Consider the following 27,821-nt stretch of genomic DNA (forward strand, 5'->3'; position numbering starts at 1 on the left):
CTCAGAGTGCAAGATGAACTAATTGAGAAGAAATGTAAACCAGGCCACTTCCATGTAACCCTCCTCCCAGGAGTTGAACTATCTGTCATTCCAGACCTACTTTCAGTACAGCGCAGCTGTGCAACTGTTCTCAGTTTCCTTCTAAGAAAATTGCTAGGGCGTGAGAGGGAGCTGTGAGAGGGTGCACAGGCTGGAAGCACTTGAGATAAGAAAGGTAAAGTTGCAGACATAAGATTGTTGAGACAGGGAAAACTGGCACCTCAAGGATTCAAGGAACAACACTCACATGAAGGGACATAAAATCCTAATGAGAAAAAAGAAAGTGAAATCAGAAGAGAGCACCTCAGCACTACCACAGATCAGGCTGTTCCAGTGAGCCCCAGAGGCCAGCTCTCCCCTTACCTGAGTGATGACTACTTGCCCATTATACTGAGTGACTCATTTGGTGGGGGTTGATTTAATGCCTAGTTCATTAGTCCTACAAAGTATTGTGTGTTACACGACAAATAATCTGCTTTGTGCTTTTAAGGTGTTTGTATCTCGCCTGAAGAATCTCTATGGTAAAAGTTCCCTGAAGAGAGAAAGTCCCACAGGGGGAGGGTTACATAAGTAATCCAGAATAACAGACAAGGATAATATGATTAGTCATATAGAAAAGCATTTATACTTCAAAGCACAGGTGCACAGGAGGGTTAGGGGATTATAGAACATGCTGGACCTTTTTTCAGCAGATGATATGTATTTCAGAAAAGTTCCTCATGGCTACAGCATTGAATAAATTATATTTGAATCAGGATACAGAATCTGATCTCCCTAATGAGCCAAGAAACCTGGGAGACAAAAGCAGAAGTGTTGGGAAAGCCTAATCTAGGAGAAGGCATTGTGAATACTTACAATCCCAGGATAAGAAAATTAGAACAATGCTTCCCAGAAAGCCCATCACAGAAGGAAATGGTTCTGGGAAAATTCTAAATTATCTAAATGAAAAATTAGTTAGTGAAAAAAAATCTAAATTTCAAAGTCTGACTTGTTGAAGTAGGACTGAGAATGCTGGTGGGAGCTTACAAGAAACACAAGTGAGTAACTTTTATAATTATTCTTCTGATTCAAATGCTTTTAGAAATTGCTGCTTGATTGCATTCGAAGAATAACATGCTCTATGTACACATAAAAGTTTGAAAGAAACTAGCGTGTAAGTCAGAGATGACATTACCTTGCCAGAATATTTTGAAATAAATTTTAGGAAGATGAATATTAAATTTGTTTTTCATGCCTGAGAGCTGGCTGGGGAACCAGAAAAGCTGAGGGAAGATGCCCTTTCCCACCAGTGACTCAGGACATTCTCATACTTGGTGCTCTCCTCACAGTGGTTTTAAATGTGCTTACCTAGATGATAATTTACAAGAATAATAAAATGTGTTGGAAATAAAGTAAGAACTGTTCTTTTCAGGAAGACAAGAAGACTCAAAGTTCTGATCATTTCAGTGTCCTATGGGAATAAAGGATAAATCATGAAGGATAACTTTAATCACAGAATCATTTAAGTTGGGAAAGACCTTGAAGTTAATTGAGTTCCACTATAAAACTAATGCTGTCAGGTCCCACTAAACCATATCTCTAAGTGCCACACCTACATGTCTTTGAAATATCCCCAGGGCTGGTGACTCAACCCTGGTGACTCCCCTGGGCAGCCTGTGCCAGTGCTTGACAACTCTTTCTTTTCAGTGAAACATTTTTTCCTAATATTCAATATGAGCCTTGAGGCCATCTCCTCTTATCCTATTGTTTGTCACTTGGGAGACGAGACTGACCTCCACCTTGCTACAGCCTTCTTTCAGGTAGGTGTAGAGTGAAAAGGTCTCCCCTGAGCCTCCTTTCCTCCAGGCTGAGCAACCCCAGCTCCCTCAGCCGCCCTTCACAGGATGTGTGCTCCAGATCCTTCACCGACTTTGGGATATGCCCTTTTGGGATATGCTCCAGTGCCTCAACCTCCTTCTTGTAGTGAGGGATCCAAACAGAAAATATTATAGATATTATCTATAGCACCAAACCTGTTTCTACCCCTCCAGGACCCGTGGTTGATTTCCCAATAGCTAAATGGAAAGAAGCACCAAATATGAACAAAGGGATTCCTTGAAGCAAGTTAGGTATGGCTTTCATGTCAAATTCAGTGGCTGAAACTGTTGAAAAAGCTGAAATGAAGAAGTTACCATTTCTGTAGCCCTTGATATATTTTTATTGCATATTAGGCATAACTTTAATTTAAATTTCTTGTTTTATCTACAACTTAAGCATCCAGAGACTCCAAATCAAGGGTATTCTGAATTCTTTTTAGGATTCTGAGTCTGTTTCTTTTTCTTGTTTTCCAAGTGGCTGTATTTTGACCTACTCAAGAGAAGAGTCCTGTTCCTGAGTTAGTGGCTTTGACCTTTATGCATTCTTTTATGAAAAACTTTCTGCAATAAGCTTTTCTTTGCCATCAACTGAAGAAGTGAGACCTTTGAAATCAATTTCAGACAGCAGGCCTGCTGGTTAGAGCTAAGTATCTCATTCTGACAGACTGCACAAAGCTTCAAACCAATTTCTTGTCCATTTCTAAAAGATTCCCTTCAAATGAAAAAACCCAGTAATAGTAAATACCTTTCTAAGCTATAGATTTTCTCAGTGAACATAATATCATTACACTGAGCTCCTACTGATTGGGTGGAATCAAATATGGCAGGACTGAACCAGTAATTCTTATAAGGCAAAACTTTTATTAACTCTGCTCTTGAACAATATAATTCAAACCTATCAGGTGGAAAAATATTTCTCTTTATAGATTCCTATATCTATAGAAGTACTTATACAACTATTAAACAGTTGCTTGCAACTCATGGTAAAATGGGTGTTTTCCCAAGAAGCACAGACCTCCAAATTGAACATAATGTTAAGCTTTAAAGTTAGAGGGATATAAGGGATTGGTTTATATAAGTTTTACAGAAGTGTATTCCTGTTAACTTCAGTGCAGGTACTCCCCTTTTCATCAGTTTAAGCATGTTTGGAATCAAACCACAAACCTTTAATGACGTTTTAATGATCCACTTGGGGGAGCTAAAGGGTAATTTGTTTGCAAATTGATTGTGGCAAAACGGGATGCAAAATTACAGAAAACAGTAAGAGCAGAATCTTCTACTTTTTTCAACTCAGTGCTGATTGATGACCTATATTAGCTTCTGAGACAAAGGGTCCCCAGTTCTTATTAAAATTCCAGCAATTTAGAGAAAAAAGAATCCCAGTTATGACTAGCTTAGCAGCCGACATCCGTAATGCATCAACCATATCCTGACTTCCAATTATGTACCTGCAAGACACATTAAATGAGACAAAACACACAAGGCAGAGTTTGGCCCTTACACTACATTTTTCTGCTAGTTAACATCAACCGTGGCAGCAAGAAAAGAAATTCTAATGTTCAATGATTTTGTCTTCCAACTAAGATGAAATAACTCCTTTTATGTTTTTCTTTCTTTTGTTTAGATGCTGGCTTGCAGAAGTTACTGTGCTGCAACAGGCTTTACACCATAGTTATGTTCTTTATTTCTCCAGCCTGGGACACAGTGGGAACTGCTTCCTAGCATACAGCTACACCAGCTGCTTTATTTTATGCTTGATTGACTGTGGTTACTGGTAGCCCTTGGACTGCTCTGGGACTCCAGCAATAATCAGAGGCAGAGATGCAGCATCTCCTATACCTGAAGGAAGAGCAGAGCCTTTTATCTGTGAAGAACCAATAACATATGATATCAGGCTTCTCTCCATGTAGAGGTTGCCCTAAAAGTTAATATAAACTGACATTACAGTTAATTTCAGAAGTTACAGCAACGCTACAGTCCTCAGTGCTTTATAAGAGAAAACAACTCACTTTCAGACACATAACTCACATGAAAATTCTTCTGGCAGAGCTTTACTGTCAATGTCTTCACTGTAACATTACAAACTTCACTATAACAGCACAAATTTCCTCTCATTCCAAATTACCCAGCACTGCAGTCCACATTAAAGTTTATGGTTGCCCCATGTGGACATCTAATTAAACTGAGTCATGTAAATGAAGTTTCAAGCAAAAGTGATAATTAAATAAAAAACTGTGTTATTTTAGAATGACTTACTAACTATAAGGTTTCCTTATTTTAGGTATAATTGAGCTGGAGCTGTGTGCTTTGTAGCTACAAACTCCCAAAATATATTTTTTAAATGTCATTCTGCCTCCTGAAGGCAAACACAATCATGCTGATTGAATACCATGCTAAAGACAATGGCAAAGTAAATGGAAGCAAAGGGTACAGCCAACCCAGGCACAGGCATGAAAGGTGTAGTCATTAAGAGCATTTAATGGCTGTATTTGTGGTGCAAATTGCTTTTCTGCATTCTCCTTGATGTACAAGGACAACTACAATATAATATATTTGGGAGGAACTACTGCTATAAATTAATCAACTTACATTAATTAATTCAATCTCCCATATTTTTTTCACAAGGTCCATCGATGTATAGCCATTAATTAGAAAGGATTTGGTATAGTCACCCAGTTCAATGGAATCCAGCCATTCAGCTACAGAGGAGGGGTTGTAACCATCGTGACCGATCTGCTTCATCTGAAAAACAAGGATGAGCAAAATTACTGGTGATACCCATTAAACATCTTTCCAAACAGGAGTTACATGTTATTTTCTTTGGGTCAGTTATCTTCTTCTCTGAGCAGCAGTCTTTAATGGTTAGTACAACATGAAACAATTTTGTGTTTAAGCAGTAATAGAACTTAGTTTTCGATGCATCTTTTTCTTATGGAATCTTGCCTTTTACACCAGAGACTGTAGCTGGAGTTCAATTCTTTCTAGACATCAGAGAATACATAAGTGGGAGAAGGAAAAAGGGTAAAAGAAACATTAATATTCTTACTGCCCAAAAATGTCAGATTTTCACCTCAGATTTCATAGAAGGGGAAGAAATTAGACTGAGAAATGGTTCTTTTGGTATCATACTGCAAATGAAATATATGGTCTTGGTTGTATTACTCCTAATTTATCTTTCCTACCAAGCTATAAGTTATTTTATAACAGCTGAACCTGCACTATATTCTTCCATCCCCAGGGAAGGTTTAAAAAAAGTCTCTTTCATGCTCACCTGCTCACATTTTTCATGGCATGGGAATTTAACAGGTTTTAGATTTCTCACTGTCTGTTAAGTTGCCTGAGATTGGACAAGTGATTCAGATATTATTGGAATGGAATTGACACAATAACATACACAGAAGTGCACCACTTGCATCTATATAGAAACACAGCCACCTAATGTCATAAATCTTGTTCTCATAAAAAACTAAGAAATATCACTGGCAACTAATTTTTCTGAATTTTGTTAAGCTGCCAGGAAGTAAAAGCTGCAATTTCTCTTTCACAACTTCCTCTTAGTGACACAAGGGAAGACTTTCAAGACAGTCATTAAAGCCATTAAAGATAAAACTTATAAAGACTTTACCTATGCAATTTGTTACACCAAACTGTTATAATGAATTTTAAAGTAGTCTACAATAATGGCAAAAATAAAAGTAGAATGAGGTGGAAAAAATTATGAAATAGCCTCAGTTTTTAACAGTATTCTGCACATATTGTGTCTCTATGGAAATGTAACTTTTGCTAACTTGATAATACACTGAACCGGTAAATTTTTAAGAAGCTTTAGAGGGTTAGAAATCATGGGTTTTGCATAGGTTCTCCTGACTGTGGAGGGGTGACTGCAAATAGTAAAAGCCACTTTCCCAATTTTGCCTATTAATATACATTTCTACTTTATGAGAAACAATGGAAGTGTGACAGAAACATAATGTTTTGAGCTTAAACTCTCATTTCACATTGCAGTGTGCCTGCATCACTCCTCTCTGGCATACTGATTTTAAAAAGGGTATGCTTAAATAGACACTTGTAAAGTAAGAACCCGATAAATGGAAGAAGAAAAATCAAGTATAGAGAAGACATGAAGACAGGGAACAGGCCCACAGGGAACACATGAGTTTCAGAAAATATAAGATATTTTTGTTTCCTTTCTCTAACAAAGAAAATTGAAGAACCATGAAAACAATTTTCAACCTATACAGACAGGGCACGTTATGCAAATTATTTCTTGTGTTTCTTATTATTTGATCTTTACATTTCATAGATTCTGATTTACAAATTTTTTTTTGCATCCTGATTTGAAAAAACCTACGCTGCTTGGTCCATACTTTTGCTAACCCATCAGCCTCTAAGAAAAATAAACACAACATGGCAAGTTTCTAAATTCTCAATTCCCACTGGAGATCTCCATCAAAATAATTGTTAAAATTGATATTCCTCTACTACAACAGAGTTGCAAAGGGCTGCAGGCAAGTAAACACAGGCGAACAATACAACAAACAAGAGGCTGAGAACAACTGAAATGGATGTAACAATTTCACTCTTTGGATTTGGTGCCAATAGACAAAACTGTTATTGGGTCACTCAATAGCCTACATGAAAATACTCTGGTCTATTATAGGGCAGCAGCTGATTCTGCAAGCTTTTTCCCTCTCCCAGATTTTTGTCTGCTAGCATTCAAGGTCATGCTGCAGGTAGTGCAGCTGCTTAGCCTTGGATCAGATCTGTGTGAGGAAGAGCAGTGAGAAGCCTGGCCAGGGCTTTAGCCAGACCCCACTGGCTAAACTCAGGTCCATGTCCTGACACTTGCCTGAGCTATGCTGTAGGTATGCCTGTGCCCAGCCCACATTTGTTCATCCTCAACCACTGACACTCTCCAAGGTGACCTTGTCCCGTCCTCATCGGTCCTGTCGATTTGCCCTGGGATGTGGCTGCTCACTGACACTGCAACTGTCCCTGCCCTACTCACCTTGTCCCAGTGCTCCTTGCCCACCTGCCCTGGCAGGACAGTTACTCCTATCACCAAAAATGAATCTCAGAACTAGAATATTTACTATTGGTTTCAGCACAAAAGCATTATTTTGTTTTGTCATGAACAGAGAACCACTCTCTTATCTAAAACAGGCTTTCTAAAATGCATCTAAAATGAAAATTAATAAAATTTCAGTATCTGTCCTCTTGTATGGAAAGTCTCTTTCTGTTTTTTAATAATACTAACTTTATTAACTGTCATTCATAGTTACCTGAATATTTTCCTTTCAAATACTTACTAACAGACCTATTGGTTATCTATATGTGACCGTATCATTAATAGTATCTGCTTTTCATATAAAATGTTATTGAGATTTTAAATACAACCACTTTGAAACATCTGTCTGGAAGTGCTGCCCCTTTACTTTGTCAGAGATTCAGTTTATTGCATCTTACCCCAATCTTCATTAACAGGTCATGACTCTTTATCTTTTCTTCTATACTGCACTATTATCTTGGACTCCTCTCACAGATAATTTAAACCTTGTAGGCTTCCTTGCTGATTGATATTTCTTGAAAGAAAAACTCCCTCCTACCTACTGAGTGTATTTCCATGCATCTTTCAATCATTTTGCACCAGCTACAACACAAGAACCAGTGGTGTCAAGCATCCAAGGTGCACACTGTTTGACTCAGATCAATGTAAAATCTCTGAGCTGCAAGTCATGACAGTGTTTCAAACAATAACTGCTCATAAATAGGGGCACTATTGTTCTTCCACAGACACTACTACCAGTTCATTCAGCTGTTTAGAGAGCAATACCAATGTCAGCTTTTTCACTGAAGAAGATTTTCATGTGCCAACTGTGGAAAAGGCTAGGAATTGAAGCCCAAAGGATTTAGAGAAAAAGAAATGTTTAAGAAAATATGATTCAAAAAAGTATGGCAGAAGATACAAACCATATGAGATTTCTCTCTTAGGTCCTATTGATATATCATCAGTATCACTTCCTTTGAAATGAATAGAAAGCAGAAACCAGAAAGAGCTGTTTCTCATAATAAAATAGTAATGTCAAGTAGTGTCCTAATGGATTGAGAAACCCCTCACAAGAGACTGTCTGCACAACAGACTTTTAAAACAGTATATCACTGCTGTGTCAATAGAGCATTTTACATTAGGATAAAAGGCACTTGAGTTTTTTTGTCTCTGAAAGGTGGCCAAATAAACATAAATGGAGCTTCAAAGGAATCACATATGCACTAGAAAAATCAAGGTAAATTCAGTAGCATGGACTGTTACCAATTTTCTCTGATCTTCATGGACAGATAGAGAATAACACTATGCTCTCCATAAGTAGTATCACTATCTGGTGAAGCTTAGTGTGTGTATCAAAATCAAGATTTTTATGTGCAGTAAAATGAGGATGAGATTACTTGACTTTACTGTTTTTTAAATGGTGACTATGATTACTGTGAATTTATGCTTGTGTTAGTTTGGAAGAAGGATCTTTTTAGCTAGTATATAATGCTTTCTTTTACACTACTGGCCCATTCAAGAGCTATAAGCAGCATTTTTGGGAACTTATATGAAACTATCAGCTACCTAGCTAAGAAATTTTAGGTGGTTGTATACCAGTTCTTTTTTGTTTCCTGTCTTTGTCAACTGTCTGTTATGTATTATGTACTTCACAAATGTGGTCAGTTGGAGTCATGTTGTTGAAAGAGGAGATAATTTCTCCTGTGGAGTGTTGAAAGAAAAGGCTCAGAAAAGTGACCCTTCTGAAGCCCAGAGAGCCTGGCTGGAACAGGGGCACCACAAGGAGCCGGTGCCTGCAGCGCCCAGGCAGAAACTGAGCCTGCAGTCAGGGGCAGAGGGGCAGCTCTCACAGGAGATGGGCACAAATGACGAAGGACGTGAGAGGACTTTGCATGTGCTGCTGGTAGAAAGGCACTGAGTGAAACAGAGTCTGCCTGCAGAGACACAGCAGGTGAGGAAGAACTGCATATACACTTTTTGGGTTTCTATTCCATCTAGCCTGTTACATATTTTAAAAGTTAACTATTCAAGCTTGTGTTCTATTAATATTAGACTTTTCTTTCCACTAATCAAAAGCCTTCTGTCTTCTTGTGGAGCTTGGTAGAAAAAACAGTACAGGCAAATTCACTCACAGCAGTGCCTGATACAGGACCTTGCCTCAGTGGAAGGTCCAGAATACCCCTAAATGAGTTCAGTGTTTCCTAACTAAGATTGTTAGAATTGCAGTAACCATCCATTCTATGGCTTTTTTCAGTTGGAATATGTCTTCCAAATTTAAAGGAAAAGAGATGCCCACCTGGGGGCTTTTGTGGGTTGTTTTTCTTCTTTTTTTTCCTGGAGAAATGTAAGCAGTTCCACATCCAGAAGAATGAAGAAACCTTCCAGTTCTTTATCAGATACAATATGTGGGACAAGGGAAAAACAGCTGTCATTCAGTGATAATGTATGCAACAGTTTGGACATATCCAATGCATAAAATGTAATCTTAAGAAGATCTAAAGATGAAATTTGTGGACAAAGCGGAAGCTATGATCTTTGATCTCATGAAAAAGTTTGTCAGCTCCTTCAGGTTGTCATCCTATTCTGGTTACCAAAAAAAGGGGATAGCACTTCCTCTCATGTAGCATATTTCCTTGCCTGCTGACTATTCTCAGAGCAGCCAGTAGATATTGTGGAGCCAATCACAAATAAGAAAGTATAAAGGAAGCAGGAAGGCAGACGTCCTGTATGGCAACAGTGGCACGCAACTGTTATCTACATAATACAGATAAATGTCAGGGTATCATCTAGAGTAGCTCTCTGGTAGGCTCAGATAAGAAGGAAAATATTTATGGTACTTCCTTCATCAGTGAGTTTTGAAGCACACACCTGGAGAGGACATTTGATCTGTGGGACCAGTCTGAAGTTGGTCTGAAGTAAACACCTGAAGCTACAGCTTGCATGTATCTAATTGCTTCTTCTGATTCATTCCTATTGTGCTGCATCACTTAAATAACACAGACTACCCATTTCTATTTCAGACTTGAAAAATTCATATGTTGTATTGGATTCTAATTGCTTTTTTCTGTCCTTGTGGTTAAAGGTTCTGCAAGTGGTGCAGTGAGCATGTGGGTGGCTTCCCTTCAAACCATAAAAGTAATTTCCAGAGGCATAAGAAGCAGGAAAAACAGCAGAGTGAAAATCATGTCCTTTGACTCCTCCTTTTCATCTTCACTTCCAGCAGACCAGAAACAAGAAGTCACAGCCAGAAAGGGTCATCAACATTTTGCAGCATCTCCTAGTTTGGAAACGGTCTTAGGAATGGAAGCGCTAAATGGGAGGTAATTAAACACCAGGACTGGAAGGATCTTGCTGAGCTCTGGGGTGTCTTAGCCAATAGCAATATAGCAGCAGCAAAGATCACATGATGTGATCTTTCTCTGTTACATACACAGCATAGTTAATGAGCACATGCACAGTCGTTCTGCTTTCCTAAATGCCAGACTCACTGTGCTTGCACAAGAGTGTTACATATGAGTAATAAGTCCAGCACTTTTGGAAGCAGAGCTTTGTAACACCACTCACAGACAGGATGTGCTCATAGCCTGCTCAAATCCTACTCGTCTCGTTCTGCAGAGCACCCAAGAAAAGAGGGTGGCTGCCTGTGCACCACTGCTATTCCCAAACCTGCTTTGTGCTGAGACCTCTCTGCAGGAAGGAACAAGCTGCTTTAAGAATAGCTCTGAAGCCAGAAGAAAGCTGCTCTCAGCTAACATCTTTCTTCCATCTGTCAAATGAGAGCATGTGTTCCCATTATATGCTGGGAGAAGGAGCCATACATTGAGCATCCCACACAAAACCAATCCTCTTAGATAAATTCTGAGATAACCTAGGACAATTGTCATTTCAAAAAAACCCGTCTTTTTGAGGAAGCCACTGAGAAGTCACTTGCACATAGGCTTGGGATGCTGAAATAGCTGGCCAATTAGGTTCTATGCAACCTAAGTGTGACTAAAATTTTATGCCGTGACTGTTACTACTTAGTCAGTTAAGCATACACTGCACACAATTATTTTCTCATTATGTTTTTTCTCAAGGTATTTGCAGCTTCAGTATCTTTTTATATGTTATCTCTTCTCAACATATCTGAATTTCCTTTCAATAAAGCTTATAAAATGCTCCTCCAAAAATGTATTGATTTCAATTTTTCATACAAAAGTCTTAAATGTAATATTAAAGTCTGCTATGAAATTTGATTTAAGACTGATGTAATGTATAAAATACTTCCATTTCAAGAATTACTTTTGCAAATGACATTTCTACCAGACTGTCTTAACTTTATATTATTAAAATAAGCCGTAAAGTGCTCTAGTTAATATTAAGGTGAAACTTGAGTAATTTAAATTACATTGGTACAAGACAAGAATTAGACCTACAAACTCTAATTCAACAAAAATAAAGAGTATTTTGGAAAGAAGCATTCTGTGTCAAAGGTTTCAACCCCACCTACCTACTGGTGAACATATTATTTTTCCCTCTTATGAAATGCTCTTCTCAAATACAGAATATAATGGGAAAACATTTTGGGAAATCCAGGTAAACATACCCTTTTATACCCGCATAAGAGACCACAATGATCAATTAATCTATATTTGGCCAAAATGTGGGTATTTTTCCCTATTTAAAACCACTCCAAGCTCCAGAGAATGGTTCCTAATCAGGATACTGCTGTTTGATATCTAGAAATTCATCACTCTTCAGGAAGGTGGCAGTTATGAGTGAAAAATTTCAGCTACTAAATACCTGTTGCATTCCCAGTCTGCAGAGATGAATATGTATTAGAACAACAAAAAGAGCTTTTAAAAAAGGTATTTTAAAACACTGATGATAGATTTCTTGCTTGATTTTTACCCTCTTAACTTATTCAGTGCTGCCTGGGGCTTTAAGGAAGTGTTGTTTGATAGGTGTTTTTTAAAGCACTTAACTTCCACCTCAAAATATGAGCTAAAAAGTATCTCAAGACAGGAAACATTATTAGTAAAACTTAAAATAACGTCACCAGCAATATCATTAATTTAAAAATGTATGGAGTCATTGAGATTTAAATTAAATGAGGAACAGAAAAGAGGTACATGTTCAAAACAAACAAACTAACAGAATTTTTGTCTAATGAGATTCAAATTAGTGAGACTCCAATTACAGTTCGAGGTCTTAATATATTTAGATGGCATGCACTATTTTGAATGCAGGGTGACAGAGCTGAACTTATTAACACACAAATAGATATGCAGCAATGTTTAATGGTTTGTTGCAGGATGTGAAAGTGTTTTATGTATTTAGCAAGCTGTTGTGAATACAACAAGGGTGTGTTACATTAGATAAAACTTCCCATTATCCTAATTTTTGGGATCTTAACCTGCCTTCAAAAGAACTCAGTTTATATAGGAAATGATGTGTTTTTACTCTGTAAGCTCTCTTGCATTGCTGAGTCATTTACATGGAGAAACATTATACACAGCTTCAGCTTGCAACTGCATTTAATTTGGTGCAACATCCTTGCATCAGACAGGTTAAAAATGTGGTCCTTAGGGACTGCCTTTTTAGCGCAACAGGAAAGAAGCTAAAAACTGTCTCACCATTATTCAGCACATGCTTCAAGCCACCCTGTGTAACTGAACTATCTTTGGTTCGGAAATCATCCAAGTAACTGCATAACCATCCTGTTCTCAACTGGTTTCAAGAGTACCTCTAAATCTTGATCCTGTCTCACATCAAGCATATGTTAGAAGGACTGAAGTTGTAGTTTTATAACAGAATCTACTTTCAGCATTAGTAAACTCTCCAAAAGCAGACAATATTAGCAATGTTTTTATAAACACCAGCCACCGAGTGCAGATAGCACTAACATGATGATATATTAACAGTAATTTTGAAGAATGTTATCAATACCACATAAAAGCTGATCTCTCTAAGAAGCATGAGAAACAGTATAAAGATATCAATAGCTACAAGCTCAGCTAAAGGTTACAAAATTTTTGTTTGAATGATAGTATTCCTGAAAGATTAATAAATTCATACATAAACCTTTAATATATTTTTTAATTCATCAAATGCTAGTTTTAATACCCTACTTCTTGTACCATTTATCTCATTAGTCTAATATGGTACATGGAAAATGATTCTTTTTAATGATCTTTGGTGTTTCTGTGTGCAGACTCACATTGCAGTATATATGGATTGACTAACACCTCCAGATACAGAAATTGCTTCACAACTTCTGATTTTCCCATATAAAATAGACCTTTGTGCTCTTTTACGAGTCATCCATCCAGGAAAACTTGATGCATCGAAAAGCCTTTTCCAACCATGTTTGCTTCATGATCTAAACAGAGAAATCCTTTAATAACACTTGTCATTCTCCAGTATTATGAAACTTCAAGTGGATTATTCTCTATTTACCTTGATTACTTCTGACATGCTTCTACCAGAACACTCATTGCACGGTACACTTGATTTTATTTCTGCCTTAGTATTTTGCACAAAGTATCAGCATCACATGTGACGACCTTCTGAGCCCTACTGGTGTCTGCTATTCATCATTCATTCTCCTTTTAAAATTTTCCAAATTAAAGTAGTAATTTTTCATGCTAGGTTCACTATCTCTTGTTTGGAATGGTAGTAGAAGCCTCCAGTGATACATTCTGGTATGCAGAATATTCTATCACCGATTTTAAAATCTAGATTTTAAATTGGCTAGTACTAAAAATGATTGGGAATACGGCTGAAAGTTTTTCTGTCTGCAGCTGAGAAGCAAAATTCCTATACATAGCAGAAAATTAAATATGCGGCCTGCAGGAAGTCTCTGTATCTCACACAAAAGGTAGGTATTAGGAAAACAATATTTCCTCCAACGCTTTTAAGAGCACCTATGAAAGGGGCAAAGTATTTCCAGGGCAGCTCCTATATTAAGAATGGCATTCTGGGATTCATGGTTAGCCTTATTTACACATATGTAATGGCAATCTATAAATAGGCTGAAAGGCCAAGATTAATTCAAATTCATTCTAAGCAGCCATCATGTCAAATTACAGATTTCACTTTCCTTTGCTTTGTCAACTACATCTATGCAAAGGGAGTCCAATTCATTGACATTATTTTATGCCATATTTGCATATGCAAAAAATGTGTCCATAAAACCAGTAGAGTTATGTGTATCTCCAGTCAAAAAAGGGTTTTAAATAATGTGAATACTGCAGGGGTTAGTTCCCCTGCATAATAACAGAAACTATACCTTGGGGAGAAGCTGGATTGCTTGGAGTATTCTCTGTCTGTGCCCAGAGTTAAGGATTCCTATTTCCAAGAGATCCTGGTCCTCCATCACGTTGCTTCCCTAAAAATGGGGAAAAAAGGTGGAATAAAAATTGAAAACTTAACAGATGCCCTCAATACCCTGAAACAGGCTCTTCTGTCACATTTAAAAGGCAACACTTTGCTTAACTTATAGCATCTGACAAGAATAATAAATTACTGATGATTGCATTCATTTTCACGATAACAAAATATGGTGGCAGGTGCTTGAACCCGTGGACTATTGCTACACTGCTGGCAGCACTGCTAGTGGAGAAATTGTAGCTCTCACTCAAGCCAAATACCAGATGTGAATGCTCTTTCATTTGGAACCAAGGACATGACTACTAAATTGTTCAGAAAGTCTCCATTTTTCAGTTCACCTCCTACCTCATATATCTATTTATGGAGCTCATTTTTCTCCAGGTTGAAAAAAAAAAAACCAACACAGAATAAGATGAGGAGAGTGGATGAGGATACAATTATTTAGTTCATTGATAGTACAGTTATGAAGAAAGGGACTGGTATCAACAAACTATGCAGTCCCCATCCCCATTTAACTGTACCAGTTCAATCCTAACTTTACTTGTCACTGATTTTATCCTCCTGCTTGTGGGCAGGTCAAATAGTTCCAAACATTCAAATAGCTGAAAAAGACCATCTGTTCAAATAATACACAAAATAATTGCCCAGAAAAGTTCATGAAGTAAACCTCCACAATTCAAGCATCTCTTCATAGGAGTTGCTAGCAGTAGGAGTTACACAAAGAGGACAATTCAATTCCTAAATTCAAGGAGTCTGACACCACCTGGTAGGTCCAGCATTTGAAGGTCAATGATCTAAAGAGCTGTCAGTGACTATTGAAGGAATCATTGGAGGCATGAAAGTGGCTTAAAAGAGGAATTGAAGACAAGGATCAAGTCAGGATTGCTGGCAATCTTATATTCTTTTCTGAGCTTATCATTTCAGAAAAAAAAAATCAGCTTTTTAAGAATACATTTTGGTTTAAAAAAGTTTGTAACTATTACAGTTGAAAACAAAACATGAAAAAACTGATGACCTGTCCTGATCTCGTAGCCCTGTTGGAGTCTCACAACACTAATTGGCTAGAAGCAAGAATTCTTACTTGTACTCATTTAATTTGATCACTAAATAGGTGTTATGTGAGCAAATCCATGAAAATTTCATCTCTACCTTTCCATTTGGCTTGCTGTTTCTAACTTAGCACAGCTCTTAAGAAGTGGCAAAATGAAAAGCAAATAGGCACATAACAGAACATGCTTAAATGCTTTGCTGAGTCAGGGCTTAATAAAGGATATGAAAAGGATATGAAAATAAAATCCTCTGTCCTAAAGAAGCATGGATTTATTTTAAAAATCATCCTGGAATATGGAAGACTTCACTCTGTTCAGCTGCTAAATCTTCACTCTTTTCAGATGGACTGACTAGTTTACATGTCCCTGAGGATTCCAAGTGCTACTCCACAGAGTACCCTGCAAAATCTAGGTGATGTCTTTTCAAGGGAATCGAGGGAACTTTGCAAAGCTATTACATTTTAAACTATACTTTACAGTAAGTGGTATGGTTTAAGACTACAAATGTGCAAATCATACCCTGAAACAATCTGTGTGCAGCATTCAGAAGAGGGCAGGCAGACACCTGCTCTACCAGGAGAAGCTGTGCAATGATGCTGGCTTAAGTAGATATAAGAGTGCCTGCAGCATGGGCTGTGCAACCAGTGATAGTGATTAGGTGGGGGTAATATGCCCTTCATCTCTCTGGTAAACACAAAAAATATAATTTCCTCTTTCTGCCTTTCTCTTTTCAGAAACCAAAAGGAGGCTGTAAACTTACAGAAAAAAACTTGAAAAAAGCCATCCATTTTGGGCTGGATTCTCCAGCGGCTGGAAATAGCTAGCATAAATGGATTTAAGGGAACTGAGCCAACTAAGGATCTAGTCCAAAACAAAGGCTATACAATTCCATTCATTTTAATAAATGCATCTATTTTGTTTGCAGCTACTGCTTTCACTTCATTTAACAGTTTTTTAGATTTCACCTTCATTACTGCCTGATGTTTACACACAATCACGGTGTACTCATCACTGTTTACTGGTGCCAGTAACCTTGGCATACAGCTTCAAATATTACAATGTTTAAAACTCAATTAAACTAACAGGCACAGGAAAAATATTTGCATGTAGTTGCTGCAACACAGAGAAAGCATTATTTTATTAATCCTTTGCTATTGTTTTTTCCATATGTATCGTTTAATGTATTTTTTAAAGTATGTCAAGGTTACAAAAGCAAATGTTTAAAACTCAGGAAAAACTGAAACTCATGTAGCCTCCTCATTCCCAGTTTAGTAAGGTAACAGCCCTGTCTTCGAATGTGCTCAGGTTTTAGAGCTTTGCTGTGTCAACATTAAATGTCAACAGTACCAGTCACTCAACCCCCCTGCGAAACTGATTTTTATTGTCTTCTGCCCTGGAGCTACAACAACTTTTCATCTTCCCACAAGAGCAAACCAGGGAAATTTAGATACTCAGTATAATCCAATACTGCTTAGCATAGAGGAATAAACTCATGTAGAGTAGAAAGCTGCTGTTTGATTTGCAGAAATATCTGTGAAGAGAAAGAAACAGCCTACCCCTCACAGTCCTATCTTCCCAGCACCTGCTCACATTGCCCCCTTAATCCTATTCCCTGACTTTCTTTTTCCTGATAATTCCTCTTGTGCTCTTCCAGTCTCTTTCCGTAGGTTCCTGTATCAAGAGTGAAGAAAACCTAACTTCCTTCTACTACAAGGGGAGAAATTCTTTCCCTGCTCTTACCTTCCACCTATTATAAGCTGGGCCAAATGTAACCTCAATTAACTTTAGAGATGACATGGTAAATGTAATTAAAATGAATATGAATGCAAGAATGTCTCTTCTCACATTATTTAATCCTCAAAAAAGTTGAGCTACATTACTTGAAATATTCACCAAAAAGAAATTATCCTAGCAGACACCTAGAGAATTTGAGTCCAAAGATTTAACTTTTATATGCTTACGTGCAAAACAGGTTCTTATAACAGGAAATATGGATAAGCAATCTTTACTGAGCTTATTATACCTTCTGCAATGAAAACATAAGAGATTCTGTGATACTGTAGTTTCTTAAGTCTATAGGAAAACTTAGTTGGAAGGAAAATTTCTTAGAATTAAAGCCATAAAAACACATCAAAATTGCTTATACAAGGACAGATTCAGATCTCATTCACTTCAGCTTGCAGTTTTGAAATTCCTGTCTTATTAATGCATAATAGTCTAATGAAGTGGGAAGATCCTGCTTCTGAGTTCCAGTTAGGAAAGAGTGCATCTGAAACCCTCCACCCCCCAGATCTGTGGTTCTGCACAACTCCCAGGATCATCATCTTTTTCCCTGTAAGCACACACAGGAAGCTCATCTCTTGAGCAAGAAGGCAGTAGTTTCACAGAACAGTTGGGCTCAAGAATGAAGGAAAAACTGCATGTGGGAGACTGGAGGCATATGAAAAACAACATAATTTCAAAAACCCAGATTTTGCCAAATTCTGAGATAGTTCCTATAAATGAGTTCAGAACAAAATGCATAATGATACATTATGAGATAAAGATGTCACTGGCATTTATTTGGGTTGTTCAATATAAAATCACCTCTTGCATTCTGCACCTAAATACAGCCATTCCCAGAAATTCTGGATTAGACCTAAGCACCCATATTCATTCCACCTTCTGCAGAAACAAAAGAACTCTGAACATTTGTCCTGTAAGATAATAAAATATTGAAAAACATATTAGAATGGCAGGCATGACTGTATGTTTCACCTTCCTCCTTTTGTACCTATGTTTTTAATCTGACTTCACATATTTTTGTGCTGGAGAACTATAATGAAAAATTCTAATGTCTGGTTCTCTCACCTAAGTAAAATGATAAGAAGCTTTAAAATAGCTGGCAGATGTATCACTAGACTTCTCTGGAAATTCAGCCACTGAAGTTGGAAGAGATGAGCTGTGGGGAGCAAAATGACTGAAAAAAGAAATTAAAAAATTACTTTGAATTTAAAGTTTTCCTTCTCCCCTGCAATGGCAAAGGACTTACATAAGAAATAGAAGATTTGGGGGACTTTCGGCTTTAGGCTGGCAATGCCAACTTAACAAGTTCTTTCGGTGTTCATCTGTGTCAGCAGAGGAGGAAAAGTAGTAAATCGGGTACCTAAAGCTGTGTGAGTGCTGCTGCTCAACAGATTGAGTCAAAGTCATTTGCTGTGCAGCCATTATTGAGACTAAGGTTGGCTGGAGATACCAAGTGCTACTGGAGCCAACTATTTCTGGTAATGTTTTATGTTTCTGATGTACTGGAAACTGGTTTGACAAAGAACAGGATTGGTGTAGGTAAGAGAAGGATGGCTTCTGAAGTAAGTACAGGGTTGTTGGGGCAGCAGAAGTGCTTGCATCACTCCTAACGTGCAGGGAGCACTCTACACTCTTCTTTGTCCCCTCCTAGTCATCCATGTCATCTGCTGCACCATCAAAATAACGAGATCAGAAGAGACTCTGAGGAGCTGGTTCAGGTGGCATCCAGCACAAAGCAGTGGGTAGACAAGGTGGGTGTTTGAAGTGCCTTGCCAATGTCTCTACTGAAGTGTACTGCACTGAGCCTCACGCTGATGGACTGAGACCTGGCACTGCAGGAGCACAGCTGGGGTATTTCAGTGGCGTTGGGCAACAGGCCTCATACTTTGGCTTACAGAGCTGCTGGCTATTTGGCCTGGCACAGAAAAGAAAATCTGCTGGGTTGTACACTTATCCAGAGTATCCAAGAGTACCATTATTCCTGTCACTCAGATAAGAGAGGTGGGAGCACGGCAGGAGCAGATGGACATGTTCTTCCATTAGACATGGTTGGAGACTGAAGTCAGAGAGAAAAAACTCAGATCAACAGCACCAAAAGGCTCCATTCTTTCTTACTTTCTGCAATCCTGGATGCCTAACTGGTGAGGGAATAAGGACTAATATAAAGCACATCCTCAACAGCTCACATAAACAAGCCTCCTCAGCTTGAATTGCTTTGTTTCTCACCCACCTAACCTAATATCCTTCCAAACTGTATCCTCTTGAAATAGTGGACATCTAAACTGTCATCTGGCTGGGAACAAATTAAAGACATCTTGCAATGTAATTAAAAACACATAGAATAACTTTTCTTTTTCATAAGCTAAATCAGAAGCCAAAAGGTTTTTTCAACACAACACAACTTTCCCACAAGATAAAAGAATTTATTTCTTAGAGACTTGCAAGAAAGGGCTAGAGAAATGTAGCTTTCAGTAATGAGCATTGCTTCTTATTAGTGCAAAAAATTTCACTCTATGTGTCACATATTTAATTTCCAAACAAGGACTGGCAAATGACCAGAGTTTAGCAAGCTTCATTATAAGTGAAAAGGTTGCCTCTCACTAGTATTTCCACTGATAACATGAAAGAAGACACGTAAGAATAATTACGGAGTTAAATGCCCAACTTTCAGGTCAGAAAGATTTCAGACTCCTTAAGATACTGCAGACATTACTTAATCTAAAAACCTGACAAGATTTTGTTAGAAAAATCCCTTGCAGAAGCATGGAATTCTGTCTTGGGAAAAGGAGATTGATTATAAAATATGTTCAGAAGAAAGGACCAAGCAGGTTGCAAAATAATAATTTGATAACATTCTTCCAAAATTAATTTGCTGTAAAACTACTGATACTCATTCTCAATCCTCACCTTGCTCTATTTCCAGTCTTTAAATTCTTAGCAATTAAAAATTGCTAAGAAAACCAGAGAAAATGGAGAGTTTTCCATGTCAGTGTCATGTAGTTAGGAAGTAAAAATAAGCTACTACTGAAAATTTAACTTAAAAAAGGCCATTTCACTCAAAGATAAGGGTGGGGTGATAGCACTTCTGTGTACAAATTTGCAACCTGCATAAAAAGTGGTGATTTAAGCAGGGTCAGTTTAAAAAGGAGTCCCTACAGACCTGAGGCCCATATGACTTAAGCTTTAAAGATCTTTCTCTGCTTCACATTCAGCTCTTCCAGAAATGAACCTGAAGCAACCAGTGCCATCCAAAGCTTTTCAAATATTGACATTCAAATGATCATTCAGTCACAGACCTTTCACACAACAGGAATAATTAAAGTGTAGTGGTAATTAAACAACATGAATAGCTGGGACAAGGATCCTTGTAGGAAGAATTTCTGCTATTTTTATCCCTGCTCCTTGTAGCACTGATTCATTACAACCAACACAATTGTCACACACAAATTAGCTGCACATATAAGGTGGCAATTGAAAAAATTACCTCTGATGTCACACTTGGCCCACTTAATTACTAATACTGTGGACCCAACTCTACCTGTTTAGTCATAACAATTCAATAATATAATTATTAATACTTACCTAAATTACATCTTAATGTCTTGAATGTATATTGTGAAGATAATTTCACTTCATTTGAGTAATGAAAATTCCAGAGAGTCTTTATTGTACCATTATTCAGATTACTTGCTATAAATGCTACTTAGCTTGGATGCTAAATTTCTCAAAGGACCCACTTTAAAAATCAATATTACTGTGAGCTAATTAACAGACTTCTAAAGTCTCAGAAAAATATTCCTTTTTCCAATAAGTGTGTAAGGCTGTGGAGTGCTGGAAGGGGCAAAGATAATATTTTCAGACTTTTAAAAAATGTTGACTACCTACTCTGCATGTACATGGAGTTTTAAACAGCTAACACTGTGGTACTGTAATAAATAAGGAGGTGATAACAAAATAACAAATTAACTTTTGCAATAAAATTTGGTGGACATTGCTGCCAGCCAACATACCTTCACCAGAGCAAACTGAGCCTGACAAATCTGACAGCCTTCTGCAATGCAGTTACAGCACTGATAGATAATGGAGGGACAATTGATGTCTTCTACCTGGATTGTGCAAAGCATTTGACACTGTCCCACACAACATCCTTGTCTGTAAGCTGAGGAGGCATGAACTTGACACATGTGCCTCTCAGTAGGTAAAGAACTGGCTGGAAGGTTGCATTCAAAGGGTTGTGGTCAATGGCTCAATGTCCAAGTGGAAAACAGGGATGAGTGGCGTCCTCGGGGATTAGTGCTGGGACTGGCACTGTTTAAGATCTTTGTCAGCACCATGGACAGCAGGATTGAGTGCAGCCTCGGCAAGTTTGTCACCAATGCGGCTGACACCAAGGAAAGGGATGCCCCCCAGAGGGACCTTGACAGGCTTGGGAGGTGGGCTCATGTCAACCTCATGAAGTTCAACAAGGCCAAGGGCAAGGCCCTGAATGTGGGTCAGGGAAATCCCAAGCATAAATACAGGCTGGGCAGATAACAGATTGAGAGCAGCCCTGAGGAGAAGGGTTTGGTTGACATGACTGGGCAACGTGCACTCACAGCCCATAAAGCCAACCATACCCTGGGCTGAATCAAAAGAATTGTGTCCATCAGGTCAAGTGAGGTGATTCTGTCCTTCTACTCTGCTGTTGTGAGATCCCACCTGGTTTGCTGCACCCAGCTCTGAAGCCCTCAGCACAAGAGTGAGATGGACCTGTAGTCCAGAGGAGGACCATGAATATGATCACAGGGCTGGAATATCTCTTTTATTAAACTAGGCTGAGAGAGATAGGGTTGTTCAGCCTGGAGAAGAACCATGTGATCTTCAAGGTCCCTTCCAACACAACCTATTTTATAATTCTGTAATTCTATGATTCTATGAAATGTAAAAACTCATTCACCTCTCAGTGTCCTATACAAGTATTTCCTTCCCCATACTTTTATCAACTGTAGTCATGCGTTTTAAAATATGAGCCACCCACATCACTCCAGAGAGCACAAAATGCAGTCAAAGATACTAAAATTCTGGGCACAATCCACACCTTAAAAAAAGGTTATTCCCAGAAGTGGCCTGTCAAATTCAGCAAGGAAAACATTCCCAACAAAATAAGTATGTTTTCACATACTTACACCCTAAAGTGATGACTGACATCTTCAAGCACTTGTTCACCTCCTGCCCGCAACTGAACCCTGCTCACACTGGTAGCTTTGCCTGTGGGCTGCTGGTGTTCAAGCTCCCAGTTCAGAGCAGACAGAGCAGCTAGGAGACCAGGTCAATCCTTTGTAGGAATCTAGAAAGTAGGCCCTCCTCTGAAATGTCATCAGGACTTGATCTGGTAGGAAGTCTCAGAGCATGCCCAAGGCAGAAACAGGAGCACAACATGAACTGGCTGCTGCTCTTAAAATGTGTCAAAATGAGGAAGAATGGCTTTATCTTTCTTTCTCATAGAACAGCTCACCTGTTAGAGGATTCATGCAGAAGGCAGGAGATCAGATTTACCTGTGTTTCTCATACTCCTAAAAACAGAGGAAACTATGCAACAACTATTAGGAAAGGAAACTCTGGGGTTGAGGAGGAATTGCTCATTGGTCCTGATGAAACGAAATTGCTGTAAGGTTTAGTCAGTAAATCAGAAAGAATATTATCCTTTAAACCATGACAGTTGGTTGTGGTAAATCAATCTTCTTGTGCTATTTCTAGAAATGTTTCTGGTTTATATCTAGTGACTGCCAAAAAAAAAAAAAAAAGGCAGAAAAAAAGCTAAAAATTCATTACTTTCTTTCATCCAAGTATCCTAACTTCTAAACTACAGACTTATGATTATGTTTCAATTTGAAAGAACAATGAAGGAGTTGTCCTTATCCATAGGGTTGATTTACATGTCAAGATCCGGGAGCAGGACAGTAATTCCAGTCTCCAAATAGCATCTAATGCAGGGATGCAAGTGGAGGCAAAATTTTCACATATAACTTCTGCTTTGAAGCATCTCACTGGCTTCCTCTGCTTAGCTTTTTCTCCTTGTCCTTCTTCTCCTGTTAAGTTAAGCAGGGTCTGGTTGCCTATTCAGTAGTAGACATCCTACTCCGAGGAACAGGAACTCTACAGTGAAACATCATGATGCTCACAAATCTCTGCAACTCACTGTTTTTTTAATCATGGTCTTGGAGGCCTCACTTGGCTGTTTTCTCAGTGTACTGTGTGCTGCAAAATGGAGGCACCTCCTAACTGTCAGGTGCCCAAATAATTTTCAGGACCTAGCTGCTAGTAACTGGAGGTTGTTAGGTTGACTGAAACTGCTGGTTTGTTTAATATTACTAAATAAAAAAAAAATACAAAGCAGCTCCCAAAAATGAGAAATGCTGGAAAATGAATGGTGTTTTCTACATACCACTGATTTGCTATGTTTAATTGTATTTCACAGTCCACCATGCTGCTTTTGATATGCAGCTGTGCAGTAAGGTTAAAAGGTAAGAGACATTGTGAGATAATAAGAAACTGGAACATGCTATTTTTTCTAGCTAAAAAATTAGTGTATTTCATTTGCCTACCAAATATAGTTATTATATTGAGAATAATTTTCATGTATTCTTACAGATTTTGTTTGCTAAGGCAAGCACAAAGGATAACAGGACAGAATAAGGTTTTCTCACTCCCACTTCACAGATACCTTTCACATGGGATTTTTCTTATACAAACCTCTGTGATTTATTTCCACAGTATGTACAGAGATATTACTAGCCAAATCCCTGAGGCCCAAGAGGTAAGCCGGGATGGTCCCCATTTTCTTCAAACCCCTTCTAAAAATAAGAGAACATTTGATTAAGGGTTGACATTTTTCTTTTCTTCCTTTGCTTGTTCTTGTAATTCGTTTCACATGGGAAGTGGGCTGTGTTTTTCTTATCCCTTCCAACTCAGCAGCCAGGAGGCTGGCTTTGCGGGCCCACTCCCGTCACCACGGCAACCAGCGGCTCTCTGCGGTGCGGTCCCATGCGCTTTGTGTCACTACACAGCGCTATTGTGCTCCGGTAACCGTTCGGGAGAGGCACGCCAATGTTCCCACCAGGGAACGCTGATTATTGTTCCACTGGTCATCCTGTGCATCACGCATGGATTGCTGATCACCTTAGGATGAGCTTTGCTTCCCATGCAGTGGCTTCGGGAATGACTGGTTGGCTCCATGAAGCCTATGTTCAGCACCAAGCAGACCCTGCTCCTCAGAAACGTTGCAGAGAACCAGAATTGGTCCTGCAGCTCAGAAGTATCAGTATGACCACACTAGGTCATAGGTCTCCCTAACTCATTGGTTCAGTGTTTCTGCTGTAGGCCAAAACTGCCCAGAAAGAGAAAATATATCAATAATTTACGTCATGGATATTTTTTTTTTCACTCTCATCTTTGGGCTAATTTAAAGTTAAGCACATGGGCATTTAGCTACACCAGAGACTGAGTGATATAGATATATCTATATATATACAGCAGGAGGAAGACCTGATTTTCCTAAATAAAAATCTACCATAAATTTGAATGGATACATGAGATCCAGCAGCTCTTTAGTATTTTGAGGAAACTGATTTACCATGCCTTTTCTAGACTGCAGCAAAACATACCTGCACCTCAAAGCTGTTTTTCTTTTCTTTTTTTTTTCTTTCTTTTTTTTTTTTTTGCCTGCACCTCAAAGCTGTTTTTCTTTTCATTTTTTTTTCTTTTTTTTTTTTTTTAATGTGTTGCAGAGATGACAGAAACACAGACTATCTTTCTTACAAATTACCTTTGGGAAGATATATTCCACAAGAATAGAAGTAAAAGCACACCCCTCCAAATTATGTTATAATGGCAGACCCAAACTTGTAGAGATCATGGAAGAAAGGATATTTCAGAATCAACCCCCCATACTTGGCACTGGTAAGGACCACACTTCAAATCTTGCATCCAGTTCTGGGCCCTTCACTACAGGAAAGACATAGAGGTGATGGAGCTGGGGAAGGGGCTGGAACACAAGTCTGATGGAGAGCAGCTGAGGGAGCTGGGGGTGTTCAGCCTGGAGAAAAAGGTTGCTCCAGGGGACCTTATTGCTCTCTACAACCACCTGAAAGGAGGCTGCAGCTGGGTGGGAGTCAGTCTCTTCTGTGTTACAAGCAATAGGACAAGAGGAAATGGTCTCAACTTGCACCAGAGGAGGTTTAGATTGTATATGAGGAAAAATTCCTTCATTGGAAGGATTGTCAAGCATTGGAACAGAGTGCTCAAGGAAGTGCTTGAGTCATAATCCCTGGAGGTATTTAGAAGACTCATGGATGTGGCACTCAGGAACATCATTTTGCAGTGGACTTATAAGAGCTGGGGTAATGCTTGGACCTGATGATCTTGAGTCTTTTCCAAACTAAATGATTGTAACAAGTCATAATCACAGACTGGTTTGGGTCAGAAGGAATCTCCAAACATCATCTAGTTCCTGTCATGGGCAGGGACAACATTCATGTTGCTCAAAATCCCTTTCAACTTGATGAATGAGCCCAAAGAATGGGAGAAACACATTCCATGTATGCTAACCTTATCTAAACAGAAAAGGCTCAATTTTGGAAAACAACTGGGTAGCCACTGATATGTAAGAAGTGCACTCTGGAGTGATTCATTACATTTCTTTGTATTTCTTTTTCAATTCCTGATTACATATTTCTAATATTACACAGTATCATTTCATGTAGAATGGTCTAGCTACATCACGGATAATGCAGCAATTGTCACCCAGAACCTATGAAAACAAAGAAGTGGCTACCATTTTGTAGCTTTTGACTGGATCTCATACAAAATATTAACTACCACAGGCTTCAAAATAGTTTGCCCACAAATTTTAAGTATCTTGCCATTGAACAGTTACATTCATAATTCCAAAACCTAAAAATAAACAAGCAGATCCAAAAAATAAACAAGCAAATCCAAAAAATAAACAAATGCAAAATCAGATTTCTGGTTGTGTAAGCCAGATAGCAAGTTGCCTATTTTCTGTCTGCTTTTTTCCTTCATGTCTGTTTCTTTTTTCCAGTGCAACTTATTCCCAGCCCACATATTTTAAGAAACAGTTCTAATATCGTGACCTTTCTTTCTGTACACATTCTCTACTTTATTTACACATTTTCACTTTTTTGCAAATGCTCTTGTACTGTTTATCTCAGATACAACACAAAAGCAGTAATTAGACTATAACAGTTCTGTGTTTTCGACTGATACCCGAGTAGTTAGAAGGTACAAATACTCACACAAGACATCATTTTTACACCAGCCCATAAATTAGTTGCATATCTAATGGCAGACATAATCTCTTATTAGCAGTGAATATAAGGAAAAGAAAAATCCACCCATCTGAAGAAGTTTTTTCAGACTAATGAACTATGTAACTTGTGTTCAGCTGAAGCCAGTACTGGCTGTGAAACCTAAAGCCACATATTGGTCTCATACACATAGTCCTAGCACCTTGACATAGCCCTCTGAACTCTCCATCCTGACTAGCAAACAGTATGCTAGTCATTTGTCTTCAGGAGTCTTTTCTATAAAGGTAAGCTTCTTCTGCTTTTTGTCCAAGGGGCTGATTATACTTCCCATGATTTTCTTAAAAATCTGAATTAACATATTAAAAACTGATAAGGGGACAGCTTGATGTACTCTTAGAATAATGTCAACTGCCCACAGAATAATTCAGTTGCAAAACACTATGGAAGGATTCTGCAACATTGTTACACAGCTGATTTTCAAGGTGTTGGGATATGTACTGTCAAAATCTGTTAATCTGGCACTCTAGTACCTCTTTCCCTCAGTCACAAGGAAACCTTCATGCAAGCCAGTCCACCTTTTCTGGCACCCCTCTTCCTGATGCTGTTGTGATGAGTGTTTCCACCAATCCCTTTCTATACAAGGATACTGCATTTGACAAATAATTAGGCATCCTTTGGGGTCTCCTCCTATGCTAACTCAAGACAAGTGGTTTACTGACACTTTACACGTTGCCTCATGAGGTAGCCTTTTCTAATTTAATTTTTCTCAGGATCAGTAAAAAACTGCTCCTAATAGTTTGGCGAACACTTGTCAGTTTCCCTTGTCCCTCATGCCTGTGGTATTTGGTCCAAACACACCAGTGCTATCCGTGAATTGCACAAAACAACAGTATGCTCCTGATCCAGTGAGACAAGATTGTGGGACACTGTGACTTTACCTGATATAATTTCTAGATTTCAGTACAGCTTCCTAAAAGGAATATCACTTCAGTGAATAAAAGAGACAAAACAGGAGTTACTAATCCCCACTACACATTATAGGAATGTCATGAAGCTACAAAATACCAGACTGCAGATTGTTCAACATTGGCTAACTACCCTTCGCCCCAGGTTACATATCCCACATGGCACCAAACACACACTATAATTATATTTCTGAATAATCCAAGAATTCAGTACAGGAGGATGGATTGTACTTGGAAAATAAGGCAGCTGATATTTCTTCTTTTAGCCTTTATCATTCTCTGTGTGGGTCCATATCTTATATATAGTTTCCCATTGAAGACCTCACCAGTAAGAATGACTCACTTTCTTCAGACTTTTTTTAGACATTCATTGAATTAATATTAGACAGTTCCAAACAATGATT

At 38.4% G+C, this 27,821-nt stretch overlaps 1 protein-coding gene across 7 annotated transcripts in view; it reads right to left on the bottom strand.

Moving 5' to 3' along the window:
* The window catches only part of ANKS1B (ankyrin repeat and sterile alpha motif domain containing 1B), a 411,921-nt gene that overhangs the window by 149,322 nt on the left and 234,778 nt on the right, over nucleotides 1-27,821 (bottom strand). For all 7 annotated transcript variants that reach the window (XM_039703948.1, XM_039703945.1, XM_039703947.1 and 4 more), the window contains 2 exons: nucleotides 14,213-14,311; nucleotides 4,485-4,637 (listed from right to left, as the gene is read on the bottom strand). In XM_039703948.1, coding sequence (XP_039559882.1) covers nucleotides 4,485-4,637; nucleotides 14,213-14,311 — 252 coding nt within the window. The remainder of the gene's footprint in view (nucleotides 1-4,484; nucleotides 4,638-14,212; nucleotides 14,312-27,821) is intronic.

This window comes from Passer montanus, unplaced genomic scaffold (genome assembly GCF_014805655.1).
Source record: "Passer montanus isolate IOZ18808 unplaced genomic scaffold, ASM1480565v1 scaffold17, whole genome shotgun sequence".
NCBI lineage: Eukaryota > Metazoa > Chordata > Aves > Passeriformes > Passeridae > Passer > Passer montanus.